The sequence below is a fragment of the Ceratotherium simum genome, chromosome 26 (genome assembly GCF_057802395.1).
Source record: "Ceratotherium simum simum isolate JZ-2026a chromosome 26, ASM5780239v1, whole genome shotgun sequence".
NCBI lineage: Eukaryota > Metazoa > Chordata > Mammalia > Perissodactyla > Rhinocerotidae > Ceratotherium > Ceratotherium simum.
Genome location: NC_141925.1, coordinates 16,556,019 through 16,569,764, shown reverse-complemented (window position 1 = coordinate 16,569,764; position 13,746 = coordinate 16,556,019). Strand labels below are relative to the sequence as shown.

The 13,746-nt window shown below is 47.5% G+C and overlaps 1 protein-coding gene across 1 annotated transcript in view; it reads right to left on the bottom strand.

Moving 5' to 3' along the window:
* Nucleotides 1-3,783: 3,783 nt before the first annotated feature.
* LOC147913583 (acyl-coenzyme A synthetase ACSM1, mitochondrial-like) overlaps nucleotides 3,784-13,746 on the bottom strand; it is a 32,513-nt gene continuing 22,550 nt past the window's right edge. Inside the window, exons 4-7 of the mRNA XM_087417811.1 lie at nucleotides 7,796-7,945; nucleotides 6,649-6,748; nucleotides 5,649-5,768; nucleotides 3,784-4,121 (exon numbers count right to left, since the gene is read on the bottom strand). Coding sequence (XP_087273937.1) covers nucleotides 4,035-4,121; nucleotides 5,649-5,768; nucleotides 6,649-6,748; nucleotides 7,796-7,945 — 457 coding nt within the window. The 3' untranslated portion in view covers nucleotides 3,784-4,034. The remainder of the gene's footprint in view (nucleotides 4,122-5,648; nucleotides 5,769-6,648; nucleotides 6,749-7,795; nucleotides 7,946-13,746) is intronic.

Here is a 13,746-nt window from a genome sequence, read left to right as displayed (position 1 = left end):
ATGGCCATTGGGTGAAAAGCATACAAAGCAAAAGATGAGCGAAGTGAGAAAAGAATCGGATACACAAGCAGAGTGGGTGGTTCTCACCCCCCTCTCAGCAATTCATACCATAAGCAGACAGAACATCTGTAAGATGCAAAAGATCTTAACAGCAAACCATCTTAATCATGTAGATGTATCCATATATCCATCTATACCCATATAACAACTGTTGAGGGCCCATTAATTTAAGAAGATATGATACGTTTACTAAATTAACTATTTTTATTTTGTCCATACAGCAAATTTTAATATATTTCAGAGGAATGAAATCACACCGAGCACATTTCTGGTAATGCAATTGGGCTAGAAGTCACTGACAGAAAGCTAACTAGAAATTCCCATATGTTTGGAAACTGAGAAGTACCTTTATAAATGAAATATGGGTGTAAGAAATCCCAAAGGAAAAGAGGCTACATTTGAACTGAATGATAGGATCATTATTAAATGGTGATAAAATATGTCTTCTTTTAGGTGGGATATTCCACTTAGTGTGACAAGACTGTATGATCTCAAAATCATTCCTAATTAACCAGACATTTTCACACCTGAAACAATGGTGAATATGTCACTTATCTATGTCACCCTGCTACCTGTTAGCACAGGCTTTACGTTATGAACCTCAGTGGGGAAAATCCAAGCTGACTTTCATGATTGATCTCCCGGGGTCTCGAGGAAAGTCAGCATTTTAAGAGAAAAAGTTCATCATCTTCTCTCCTGGGGACCTGGGGACAAGATCCAGAGCACTTGGCAGCACCAGGAGTGATGGGAGGGGAGAGCCAAGCAAGTGGGTAGGGGCCCAGGGACCCAGGTGACTGGGACAAACCCCACTGGTGATCATCTCTCCTGGGCCCCATCCTGAGCTTCCTAAGGTGCTGTTCTGCAGGACTGCACACAGTGTTTCCCCAACTCATTCAGGCCCATGGCAGCTTAAAATCATTGCTTTAAATCCCACCACTTTTTATTATTATGTAAATTTATACTAAACAGGAAACATTCTACCACTGTTATAATGGAAAATCAATGTCTTTTACCATAAATATAAAGAAACCATTAAAAAAAAAAGCAAGCAAAACAAGGACAACATAACAATGGTGCATATTAAATTCTGTTGAGATGCTTTTGCCTGCCTGAAGAGCCCCAGAGCCGGCCTGTCCTGGTTATACAAGGAGAGACCAGTACAGGAGGGCTGGAAGTCACACAAGCCCAGAAGTGAATGGGAGAGAGGCCCAGCCTGTCAGGGACTGGGGGCTTCCAGGAAGGGTGCCAGGGTCACCCTGATCACAGCTCCAGCAGGGAGGAGGGAAAGAAGGAGAAGTGACAGAGCTTGGGGGCCTGGAACAGGTCATTCATGTAGCCAAGGAAGCGCTTGCCCCGCAAAGCCAGTGTCAACCTCATGCAGGGGAGCCCCTCATGACCCCTGGAGGCCAGGCCAGGAGCCTTGGGCTCAAAGCTCAACTGTGCTGCTTCCCACTGTGTGACCCTGAGCGGGTTTCCTTCATTAAAATGGGAGTGTCCATGCCTGTGTCCAAAGACTGTAACAAGGACAAGAAGGAGCCACAGGCTGAGCCCCTGAGCACATCAGCATCATCATCTCCCAAGGGCATCTGTCCTCCCAGACCTGCTGCCTTGAAGGTGTGCAGCCATTAAAGGCAACAATGATACAACCAAAGGCCCCTCCAGTTACGGGCCTGTGCTAAGCACTGCACTGTGCAGGCATCATGTCATGGGGTCCTGAGGTCAGTACCATTTCTACCCCCATCGCACTGATGGGGAGTCAGGTTCAGAGTGGTCAGGGAGAGGGCTGTACCCAGGCTGAGAAAAAGGTCAGAGGTGACTTGGGTCTGGGAGAGGATGTTGGGAGAGGGGGAGGCTGACGCCTGGAGCCTCCAGAGGGAGAAGGGGCCAGAGAGAAGCTTTACCCAGGGCCCAGCTTTGCTTGGGGTCTGCCCTGCTCTGAAGACGAGGCCAAACCTGGCAGCCATGGTCACACCCCTTGCTCCTCGACCTGGGACCAGTGGTCAGTCATTGCTGTGCTGATGATAATATTGTCATATGATAGCCCTGCTGATGTGTTATTGTTGTTGTTATTGTGGGAGAGGGTGAAGCCCACTCTGACACATGGCAGGGTCCTGGGGAGGCTCGCCTCTCTCTCTCTCTTCTCCTGGGGATCTGCTAAGCTCCACGCAACACCTCCACTCTAAGTGCGCCCTGTCAGTGTCCCTGTCCCTACCCTGGGCCCTTGTCCCCAGAGCAACCCTACCCTGGTCATTCTCTGGCATCTCAGCACCCAGGTATAGCCTTCCAGGAGGCCCTGGGATGGGGCAGGTGTCCAGCACTCGGGTTGGAACCAGGAAAACACCCCCTTCCATGTCAGCTTAGGTGGGGCAGGTCATGCCACGGTCTATTCATCCTGTCTGCCTGTGGTGGCCTCCACTGAGTGCCAGAGCTCTCTGTTTGCGCTGTGGGCTGGGGTAGGGAAGTGAGGGTCTGGGAGTGTGTGTGTGCGCATGTGTGTTTGGTTGTGTAATTTTGCATTATGTACCTGCGAGTCTGAGTTTCTCTGTGTGAGTATTGATCGTGGACGTGAGTTTTCCACTGTGTGGCATTCTCTGTGTGTCTCTGTGTGCATTTGTGTGTCTGTGTCTGATATCTGTGAATGAGTGTATGCTGGTTGTGCAAATCTGTCTCGGGGCATGTGTGTCCCTGCTGGAGCATCTGTGTGTGTCTGTGTTTTATATCTCTGTGTGTGTTGGTTGTGTGTGTGAATTTGCTGCCCCTTTGGGTGTTCCTGATTGTATCTCTGTGTGTGTGTGTCCACTGTGTGTAGGGTCTGCCCTGTGGGGCTGTCTCATGTGGCCCTGAGTGTGTGTGTCTGTGTTCTCAGGGGTCGTTGCCTGTGTCTGCAGTGTGGGTCTGTGTGTGAGCCTGTCCATGAGCCCTATGCCTGAGTCCCCAGGTGAGATGGGGGTGATTTTGTGCCTGTGTTTCTAGGTGCTTGTGGTGTCTTATTTCCCTGTGAGTGTGTGTGTCTGTGAACCCCAGAAATGGGCAGCCGCAGAGGGGATCTCTCCAAGGGTGACGCAGTGGTGGGTGAGAAGGAGAGAATATGTGCTTCTCCCACCCCCAGGCCTGGCCCCTCTGCCCCTGCTCCTCCCAGCCTCTGGTTTTCCCCCCAGTGGTCCCATCTCAGGCCCCAAGGACGGATGGAGTAAAGGATCAGTTCACAGGACCCCAGACCAGGGGGTCAGGGGGGCTCTGGATAGCAGGAGGGGGTTATAGAATGTGGGGGAGGGGTGTGTGGCGAGGACACTGGGCGCCTGGGAAAGGGCTGGGGGAGTCCTGGGCCCTGGGAAGAGAAGAGCGGGTGGGCGCAGATGGGGGAAAGCTGAGGAGTGAAAGCCCCTGGGTATGAATGAGGGACTGGGTACCTCTGGAGAGGTCTGGAAGAGTCCTACGAGACTCCTGGGTTCCCAGAGAGCAGGTCCCTCACTCACCCATGCGGGACCTAGGCTGGGACCTAGGAGAGGCTGGTGCCTGGGGCTGCTCGGAGCATCTCTCTGGACCTCTGTGTCCTGGCCATCTACTGGGTGCACAGGGCCACCCAGGAAGCTGAGGCCAGCAGGGAGAATCAGGCCCTGGGCTCTCTCTGATGGGGACTGGGGAGAATTACAGAGGGACTGCACTTAGCACAGGTTCATCCACAGAATTAATGCACAACACAGGCACACCATTGATGTTCATATTCGTATTTTATTACCTCCAGCCCCAATCTGTGGGCTCATCTGGGCAATCCAGAAGGAACAGGAGACTTGGAGGAAGAAGAGTGACTGATATTAATCTGAAAGAAACAAAAACGCTGAAATATTGGCACTCCTGATATCCTTCCAAATCAACTCTCTCAACACCCCCATCCTCACCCTCGCCATATGGGGAAACTGAGGTGGCCAGGGATTTACCCAAAGTCACACAGTGGTTTCTGAGTTTATTGACGATCACATCTGACCAAACTCCTTTTTCCGAAGTTCACTCCTTTTAATCTTGCCAGTGATGGTTTTGGGCAGCTCTGGGACAAATTCCACCTGGTTGAGGCGAAAGCAAATCCATCCTGACTTAGTCCCACTGTCACTTCCTACCAGTCCCCCCTCTCCTCCTTTGCCCCTGCACAGTCCCCCAGACAGGCTGGCACCATGTGGTGGCCTTAATGGGGCCCACCAAGGATGCCAGGTTCTCCTCCTGACCCCCTGAAGTTGGATGCAGCCTTGGGACAGGCTTTGACCAGTGAAATGTGAGTGGGAGTGAAGTGTGCCACTTCTAACAGAAGAGCTGGGAACCAGTGAGCCTGGCCGCCAGCTCTGTCCATCTCTTACAGCACCTGGCAGATACTTGTATGGTGGCTGCTCCGTTATCCTGGTCCCGAGATGAGGGGGTGTGGAGCAGAGGCCCTAGGAGGGCCTGGACATGGTGGACATGTGACAGGAGCAAGGAAGACACCTTCCTCGTTATAAGCCGCTAAGACTTTGGGGGGTCTTTGTCACCCACAGTAACATCTAGCCCATCCTGCCTGCTGCGTGCCCTCTGTTCTCCTCTCTGTGAGGCCACAGAGCCTGATGTTAGAAGCAGGGACTCCATTGTCAGATACACAGGGGTTTGGGTTCCTGCTCTGCTTTTTATTAACTCTAATCTCAGGCAAGTTACTGGGAGTCTCTGAGCCTCAGCTCCTCTCTGGGAAGCAGAGTGGTGAGACCATCTCAGGCTGTGGGGACGATGAAATGAAATAGTCACGCGTGTGCAGCACTGAGTCCAGGGCCCGGCCCACATGGCGCATGTTCACTAGACGTGAGCTCTGCAGCTTTCTATCTGGATGGACCGTCAGCGCTCAGACGACGGAGCAAAGCACTATCACAAAAGAAGGAAATGCGGACTTTCGGCACATGTATCCGCTCAAACTCTTTTAAACTAATAGGATAATATCATGTACATTCTTTCATTGCCTGCTTTTTCTCTTAATAATATATTGTGATCTTTTTACATTAAAAATAAAAGATCTGCAATATCATTTTAAAATACAGGATAATATTAAATTTCATGAACTTAATCATTTCTCTATTGTTGGACATTTTTGTAGTTTGCACACAGCATTTAAAACAAATGAAGTAGAATAAAAATATCGGAATATATGGCATGTTATAAAGATAAATATCATTTTGTTAATTTTTGTTTGTTACGTATGTATATATGTATTGAGTTGCTATATAGAATGTATTTCCAAGCATGAATTATTTTTAAAAACAGTTTGGAAGCTGCTGATTTGGATTTCCTTCTCAAATTTTGAAAGATATTAAATACCCTTCTTGGATATCTTTGGGCACTTGTCTGATTTTTTTTTCTTTAGGTTAACGTGCCAGCAACGGATTCCTTTTGGGTTTCTGCCACAGGTTCCATCTCAGTTGGCTCCACCCTACCCCTACCCCAATTCTTTCTTCTGAAGAGAAAAATGCTAGTTCTACTGGCTGTTTAAGCTTCAGCCCAGCCACCCGACGAGACTCGGGGCCGCGGAGCGCCAGGACGGCTCAGGGGGACCAGCCTCATCCACCCGCCTCACTCACCTTCCTAGGGTACTTGTACGGGGCCGTCACTGACTTCACGTGCTGCTGCAGCTCCTTGGTGAGCTGGTCCCTGTCCCGGGACAGGAACTGTGGGGCCAGGACAATAAACGCCTTCACCACCTGCCGTGCAGAACCAGAGCGGAGGCTCAGGGTGAGCGCCAGTGAATTGTCTAGTTTACAAAGTGAATATTTATTTAATGAGCGAAAACACCAAGCTGACACTTGAGCCTTTGGAAAAGGACACACCAGGTTCTAGTCCCAATACTCCAGTCTCCACTCTATGATTGGAAAGTTACTCAACCTCTCTCACCCTCAATTTCCTTCCCTGCGAAACGGGGACAGTACAGGTTCATTCCTCACTGGGTTTAGGTAAAGATTTCACGAGATAATACATGTAAAACATGAGGCTAGTTTAACTTTGTTATTATTCCTATCATCAGCGTTATCTTCATCATTTTTACTATTGTTGTATGTATACGTCTGTGCCTGGAACCTTGTGGGCATTTAATAATTGTTGGTAATTTATTATTCTTATATTATTATTTATGTCCCCACTTAATTGCACAGGGCCTTGCACATAGTAGGTGCCCAGTAAACACCTGTTGAATCAATGAATATACACTCTGGAACCAGATTGCTTAGATTCCCGTTCTGGCTCCACCACTGTGTCATCTGGGCAACTTAATAACTTCTTTAGGCCCCTGTTTCCTTATCTATAAAAGAGTATAATGAGAGTCCTGAACTCATTAGGTTACTGGGGGGAAAAATGAGCGGGCACATAATAGGAGCTCATTAAATGTTAGATGTCAGCAGCAGCATTTTCAGTCACAGATGAGGCCACAGTGCCCCCTGGTGACCACATCGTGTAAGTGCACACACACACCAACTGCGCCCTCTCTCCACTCTAGGTCCTGGGTAGACATGGCCTGGAAGTTTCCCCTGCAACTGCCTCCCCAGTGCCCACACACAGACACGATGACCCCCGTGTCCTCTTCCTCACCTCCCCTCGAATCGGGTCCGGGCTGCTCACCACAGCTGACTCAGCCACTGCTGGATGCTCGGCCAGGGCATTCTCCACCTCTGCCGGCCGGATGTGATACCTGCAGGATCAAAGGTTCATTCTCTGGTTCTGAGCAGATACCGGGGCTGGGGCGACCAAGCCCTCAGATCTCATGTTCTGGAGGATCGTATTTTCCCTTGGCACTTGACAGAGGGAAACTGTCACAGGGGGTCAGAGGCCTGTGACAGGCTGTGTAGTGGGACCACTGCAGGAAGACCTGGACGCTCCATGCTAAGAAATACAAGGCACAGGTGCTCTCTTCTCACTCACTGCCTCTGGTAGGAGGAGAGAGAGAGCTCTGTCCTCCCAGAGCTCTGCGGCCTGGCTTCAGGAGCTTCCTCCAGCATGGAACCTCTTGGAAGCCCCAAACTTGATCTTAAACATTCATGAAAATTCTCCATCCTAGTCCCCACTACGTCAGCATTTGTTTTAGAAATTACAAAATAAAACAAACTCCATTTCCCTGAAATAACCAAGAGAACTTGTTACTTGTGTCATTTTTTCCCCCTAAAACACGTAAGGGTTAGGGACAACGGGTTGGGAGCCAGACCACCTTGGTTTGAATCTGGGATGCAACCTGTACTGTCTTTGAAACTTTAGGAAACTTACTTCACTGGTCAGTGACTCAGTTTTCTCATGAGTAAAATGGGCATAATAATAACATCTACTGGGTTATACAAAGCACCGAGGAGAGTGCTTTCACCTAGTAAGCACTCCATAAAGGTTAGCTATTATTATTATTATTATTATTTTCTGTGACATGTTGTGCCCCATCAGAGGAGCACAGAGAATAATTTCCTCCCATCAATAGGGGTCAAAGCAAGGTCTCCCTTCCTCTTTAAATTGCATTGTGTCTTATTATGGTTGTTCTTCCAGACCTTCCTGAACTTCATTTTGACTATTTCTTCTGGATGCAGGGGTTGGGGGAGGTTCACAGACACCCCCGGGCCAGGGCCCCATAGACATGGCTCTGTTCAGAATTAGCCTGAGGGTCCCATGACCAATGCATGGAGGAACGTCTGGGCCAGCTAGATCCCACCAGGCGTGTGAGGGTGACACCTCCCGGCTCAGGGTCAGCCACACCTACCCAGAGGCATTGATGACATCATCGCCCCTCCCCAGGAACCAGATGTGGCCCTCTGCATCCATGGTTGCTCTGTCCCCAGTGCTGTAAAAGTCCCCACACTCCGCTTCGGCTGTCCTCACCGGGTCATCCTGTAAAGAGAACAGCACCCCTCTGTGGAGAAGGCAGCGAGTCTAGAGATGAAGAGCCACAACCTGGGGCTCAGATCTGGGTCCGAATCCTCCTTGTCACTCCACCTGGCACCTGGGCAAGTTTTGTCATCTCTCCAAGTCTATTTTCTTTACATGCAAACACTCAATGCACTCTACTGCTGATTTAGTGGGCAATATTACACCAATTTTAAGGATAATTTTTTAAAATAACGCCTCACTTTTGTGTGGCTCTCCAGTAGAATACGATTTCCTACACCATGAACTCCGTGTATTTGATTCACTGTGAGAAGCTCAGCGTTCACACAGTAACTGGACAGACGGGAGGTGTCAATAAACATTTGCTGAACGAATTTTCTTCCCAAAACACTACCTCATTTGATCCTCACAGAAAGCCTGTGAGGCTGGTATTACTTTAATTAAACTTATTTTAAGATAATGATAGATTCACATGCACACTGTAAGAAACAATACAAAGAGATCCCATGTACCCTTTACCCAGTTTCTCCCAACGGTAACATCTTCCAACACTATACAGTTCAACATCACAACCAGGATACTGACATTGATGCAATCCACCGATCTTACCCAGATTTCCACAGTTTTTCACTTGTACTCATTTGTGTGTGTGTGTGTGTGTGTGTGTGTCTAAGTGTATTTAGTACAATGCAATTTTATCACATGTGTATATCAACCACCAGTCAAGAGACAGAACAGTCCCGTCATCACCAGGAGCTCTCATGTTGCTTTTATACCCACGTCCACCCCCCTCCTCCTCCTTCTCTCCCTCCCTCTCCATCCCTAACCCCTTGGCAATGCCTAATCTATTCTCCATTTTCATAATTTTGTCATTTTAAGAATGTTACATAAGTGGAATCATATAGAATGTAACATTTGGGAATGGCTCTTTTTATTTTTTCATTCAGTGTAATTCTCTGAAGATTCATCCAGGTTGGTGTGTTCATCAATAGTTCAATCCTATTTATTGCGGAACAGTATTTCATGTTATGAATGAATCACAGTTTGTTTACCCATTCACCCATTGAAGGGCATCTGGGTTGTTTCCAGTTTTGTTTTGTTTTGTTTTGTTTTGCTGAGGAAGATTCTCCCTGAGCTAACATCTGTGCCCATCTTCCTCTGTTTTGTATGTGCGTCACCACCACAGCATGGCTGATGAGTGGTGTAGGTCTGCACCCGGGATCCAAACCCGCAAATCCGAAGTGGAGCATGCCTAACTTAACCACTATGCCATGGGACCGGCCCCATCCAGTTTTTAGCTATTAGGAATAATGCCACTATGAATATTCAGGCACAGGTTTTGTGTGAGGCTGGCATTTTTCATAGCCCATGTTACAGAAGAGGAAACTGATGCTCAGAGAGGCACAATCACTTGCTCAAAGCCACTCAGCTGGTCGGTGGAAGGGCTGGTATTTGATTTTAATTCTTGCTCTACAGCCCATGCACTTGACCACCAAGCAATGTGTTGGGATCTTCCCTGTTGTGGGACATGACATGATTTTAAGAGGTTCCAGAAAAAAACATCGGATCACATTCCTTTTTAGATTCCCTTCCAATTGTTCTGATTTGGCTCCGACATATTTTTAAAAGCTCTGGAACTACCAAGAGGAAGGTAAGTTTCAAGATCAGAGCTTTTAGTGGGAACAGGATGTAGCTAAAATTTAAGAAAGTTGTTTGGTTTGTATTATAGTTATGGTTACAATTGCCTTTTGCTTTTGGCAAGTGCTACTGTTTTCCACTTGTGATACCACATCAACTTTTTTAAAAAGGAAATGTTTTAAAGTAAAATAATAAGTGGATTTAGAGAGAACAATTAAGTAAGTGATAAATATAGATGGTGCACAGATAAGGTAAAAAATAGTGGATGTGGACATGGATGACTCAAATTTAGGAAATATTGTATCAAGGGGTACAGCAAAGTCCCACCCCCATTCACGCACCACTTGAACTGCTGTCCAGCTCAGTGTACTGTGTGCTGGTACAGTTGGCCTGACACACCCTTGTGGACACGCCTTCCAGGAGGAAATGAACTTTCTTGATGACAATCATCAGAGACTGGAACCTGGATGATGGGATTCACACATCCAGGGAAGGAATCATGCTCCCAGCGCCAAAGAAAAGCTCCTTAATGGTAGGGGCACAGTATCCTATCTACCACACAGACGTGGGCAGAGTCCACAAAGACACCCAAGTGGGTTCTCAACCTTGACTGCTTTTCAAAAGTGCTACTAGGGAGTGATATAAAGAAAATGGCCTACTAGAAAGCTGTAAGCTCTTGTTCCGCTACAAAACATCAAAAACAAACAAGCAAACAAACAAACTACCAGGAGCTGTCTGAGCTGACTTTGTAGGAGCTCTAGAAGAGTCAAAGGTCTACAACAACCGTGCAAATACCCAATCAAGAAAAACCACCTTCAAAACGGTAGGGAAGTTTCATGCCATTTTTACTCACATTTCATGCCATTTTTGCTCTACAGCCCATGCACTTGATCACCAAGCAATGCACTGGGATCTTCCCTGTTGTGGGACATGACATGATTTTAAGAGGTTCCAGAAAAAAACATTGGAACCTTGCCTCACCTTTCCCCAGCATGGCAGATTTGGTCTTGAGTAGACAGCAGCCCGGTTCCCAGTACCCCTGCTCCAACCAGAGGGAGCAGAGCAGATCTTATTTGCAAATTATTGTGTAATCTGTTCTAACCTCTCTGGGGACACCTGAAGGGCTGATGCAAGGCCCTCATTTCACACGACTCAGAATGCAGACGGGAAGAGCAGCAGGCACTTCTCGTAAAAGCTACACGGTGGACTACAACTAAAGACGCCTGAGATGAGAGACTATGGGGGAGATATACAGTAGACCGTCAAGGTCTGGGGGAGAAGTTAGGGTAGACTTTCCAGGAAATTGAGATATCCAAGACAGCTATGAACATGCGGGATTTAGAAAGCCATCACACACCCAGGCAACGCATGCTCAGAACGTCCTGAGAGGACCTGAAGCTTCCACCTCAGGCTGATCCCTAGGCTCAGAGCAAGGCTGGCCAAGTTGTGGGGAGCTCCTCACACAGAGCCAGTCTTCACAGGGGTCGTTCTCTGTTGTCGTTGCTGTTGCTGTTTGTGTTTGCTTGTTTGAGCTCCTGGCACTCAAGGAAATCTCTGACAAAACATTAGCTGAGGGGATTGCTGTGAATATGGCGGCATAGGAGGACTCTGAATTCACCTCGTCCCACGGACACAACAAATTTACAACTACCTGTGGAACAATCACCTCTGAGAGAGTTCTGGAAACTGGATAAAAAGAACCCCAACAACAAGGGACAACACTGACAGAGGTGGAAGAGGCAGAAATACCCTTCTGCTGCAGAAAAAAACCCATTCTAGCTGCAGTGCCTCACAGCCAGGAACAATCATAAGGTACAAAGCTTTTCCTGGAGGAACAGGGGGTTTGTGCAGGAGAGCTACGCCACAATAAGCAGCCTTTGAATTCAGCACAACGGAGATGCCTGTCATAATACCTGGCTTTGCTGGCTATGAAAACCAATGGGGAATACCCCCAGAAAAGCTATCAAACATAAGAGAAAGAAAAGCTTTCCCTTAAAAGGCCCACACACAAATTCATCCGTTCCAGAAACCAACAAAAAATCATCAGAAAGAAAGGTGCATAGTCCTTTGGTAACAGAGACTCACTTGAAAAGCTGTCTCAGAGAGGCAGAAGGCAGCTAGGCCCACCTCCCCAGGGACTGAGTCACTGGGGGCAGCCATCGCTGTGACCTAGTACAGGCATGCTGACACAGATGCTGGCAGATGCCATTGGAGTTCTTCCCCCGGCCTGTTAGCCCAAGGGTTTGCCCCACCCACTAGAGCTCTGATTTAATCCAGCTCAGCCAGGGCAGGCAGTCTGCCCTAGGGACTGGCCCCACCCACCAGCAAGCCCAGAGAACTTGTGGGCCTGCATAGGTGGGGTGTGTGGGACCTCTGCAGTGGGGTGAGTGGGTCCGCCTTTGTGGGGTAGTGCATGCAGGAGGGGTGGGCCTGTGTTGGCAGAGTGTGTGGGACTTCTTCAGCGGAGCAAGTGGGTCTGCTTCAGTGGGACAGATGTGCACATGGGACAAGACTGCATTGGCCAGGTGTGTGGGTCGGTGGGTGGTGGGGCTTGTAAGCTGCAGCAGACTTGTGCCACTGGCCTCTTTACACAACCACACAGGAAATCTGTCCCACCTTCCAATGCCTGAAACGATTGTATGCTGCCATGCCTGGGGCCAGCCCCACTCAGCTGCACCCCCGAGAAAGCTGACAACAGGCTCACATTCTGGAGGCCTAGAGCAATTGTGAGCCCCTGAGCCTAGCAACCAGCCACATTGGGGGCCTGACTCACTTAACAGCAAATCAGCAGCAGGTGTGTGCTATTAGACCTTGCAGCCAGCTGTGCTGGGGTTCCTCGTGCCCAATAAAGTGACTAAAGTGACTGTAGTAGCTGCACACAGCTGAGCCTTACAACCAGCTGGCCTGGGGGTCAGCCTAGCCTACCCATGCACCTGCAGCAAGAGCAATCCTGCCACAACAGAAGGGAACATGTAGCCCATACAGGTGACACTCCCGGAACATTTGAATCTGGTGAGGAGAGGGAAGCACATTGCTGGGCCCCATGAGGCACCTGTTACACAAGGCCATATATCCAAAATTGGGAGATGTAGCTGATCTACCTAATACATAGATATAGGCACAGAGAAGTAAGCAAAATGAGGAGACAAACGAATATGTTCCAAATAAGGGAACAGGACAGATCCTCAGAAAAAGAACTAAACAAAACAGAGATAAACAGTCTACCTGATAAAGAGTACAAACTAATAGTCATAAAGAGGCTCACTGATTTTGGAAGAATAGATGAACACAGTGAGAACTTCAACAGAGAATTGGAAAATATAAAAAAGAACTAATCAGAACTGAAGAATACAATAATAGAAATGAAAAATTCACTAGAGGGAGTCAACAGCAGAGCAGACGACACAGAAGAATGGATCAGCGAGCTGGAGGAAAGAATAAATGAAATCACCCAAGCTGAACAGAAAAAAAGAATTAAAAAGAATGAGGACAGTCTAAGGGATCTCTGGGACAACATCAAGTGTACTAACATCCATATTATAGGTGTCCCAGAAGGAGAAGAGAGAGACAAAAGGGCAGAGAACCTATTTGAAGAAACAGTAGCTGAAAACTTTCCTAACCTAAGGAAGGAAACAGACATCCAGGTACAGGAAGTAAAGAGAGCACCACACAAGACGAACCCAAAGAGGCTCACACCAAGACACATTTTAATTAAAATATCAAGAATTAAAGATAAAGAGAGAATCCTAAAAGCTGCAAGAGAAAGGCAACAAGTTACATACAAAGGAAACCCCATAAGGTTATCAGCTGACTTCTAAGCAGAAAGCTTACGGGCTATAAGGGAGTGGCACGATATATTCAAAGTGCTAAAAAGAAAAAACCTAAAGCCAAGAATACTCTACCCAGCAAGGTTATCATTCAAAATGGAAGGAAAGATAAAGAGTTTTCCAGACAAGCAAAAACTAAAGGAGGTTATCATCAATAAACCAGCCTTACAAGAAATGTTAAAAAGACTTATTTAAGTGGAAAAGAAAAGACCACAAATAGCAATAAGAAAATTATCAAAGAAAAACAATCACTGGTAAAGGCAAATACACAGCAAATGTAGCAGATCATATAAAACTAATAGGAAGGTCAAAAGATGAAAGTACTAAAATTATCTATTTCCAATGATAAGAGGTTACACAC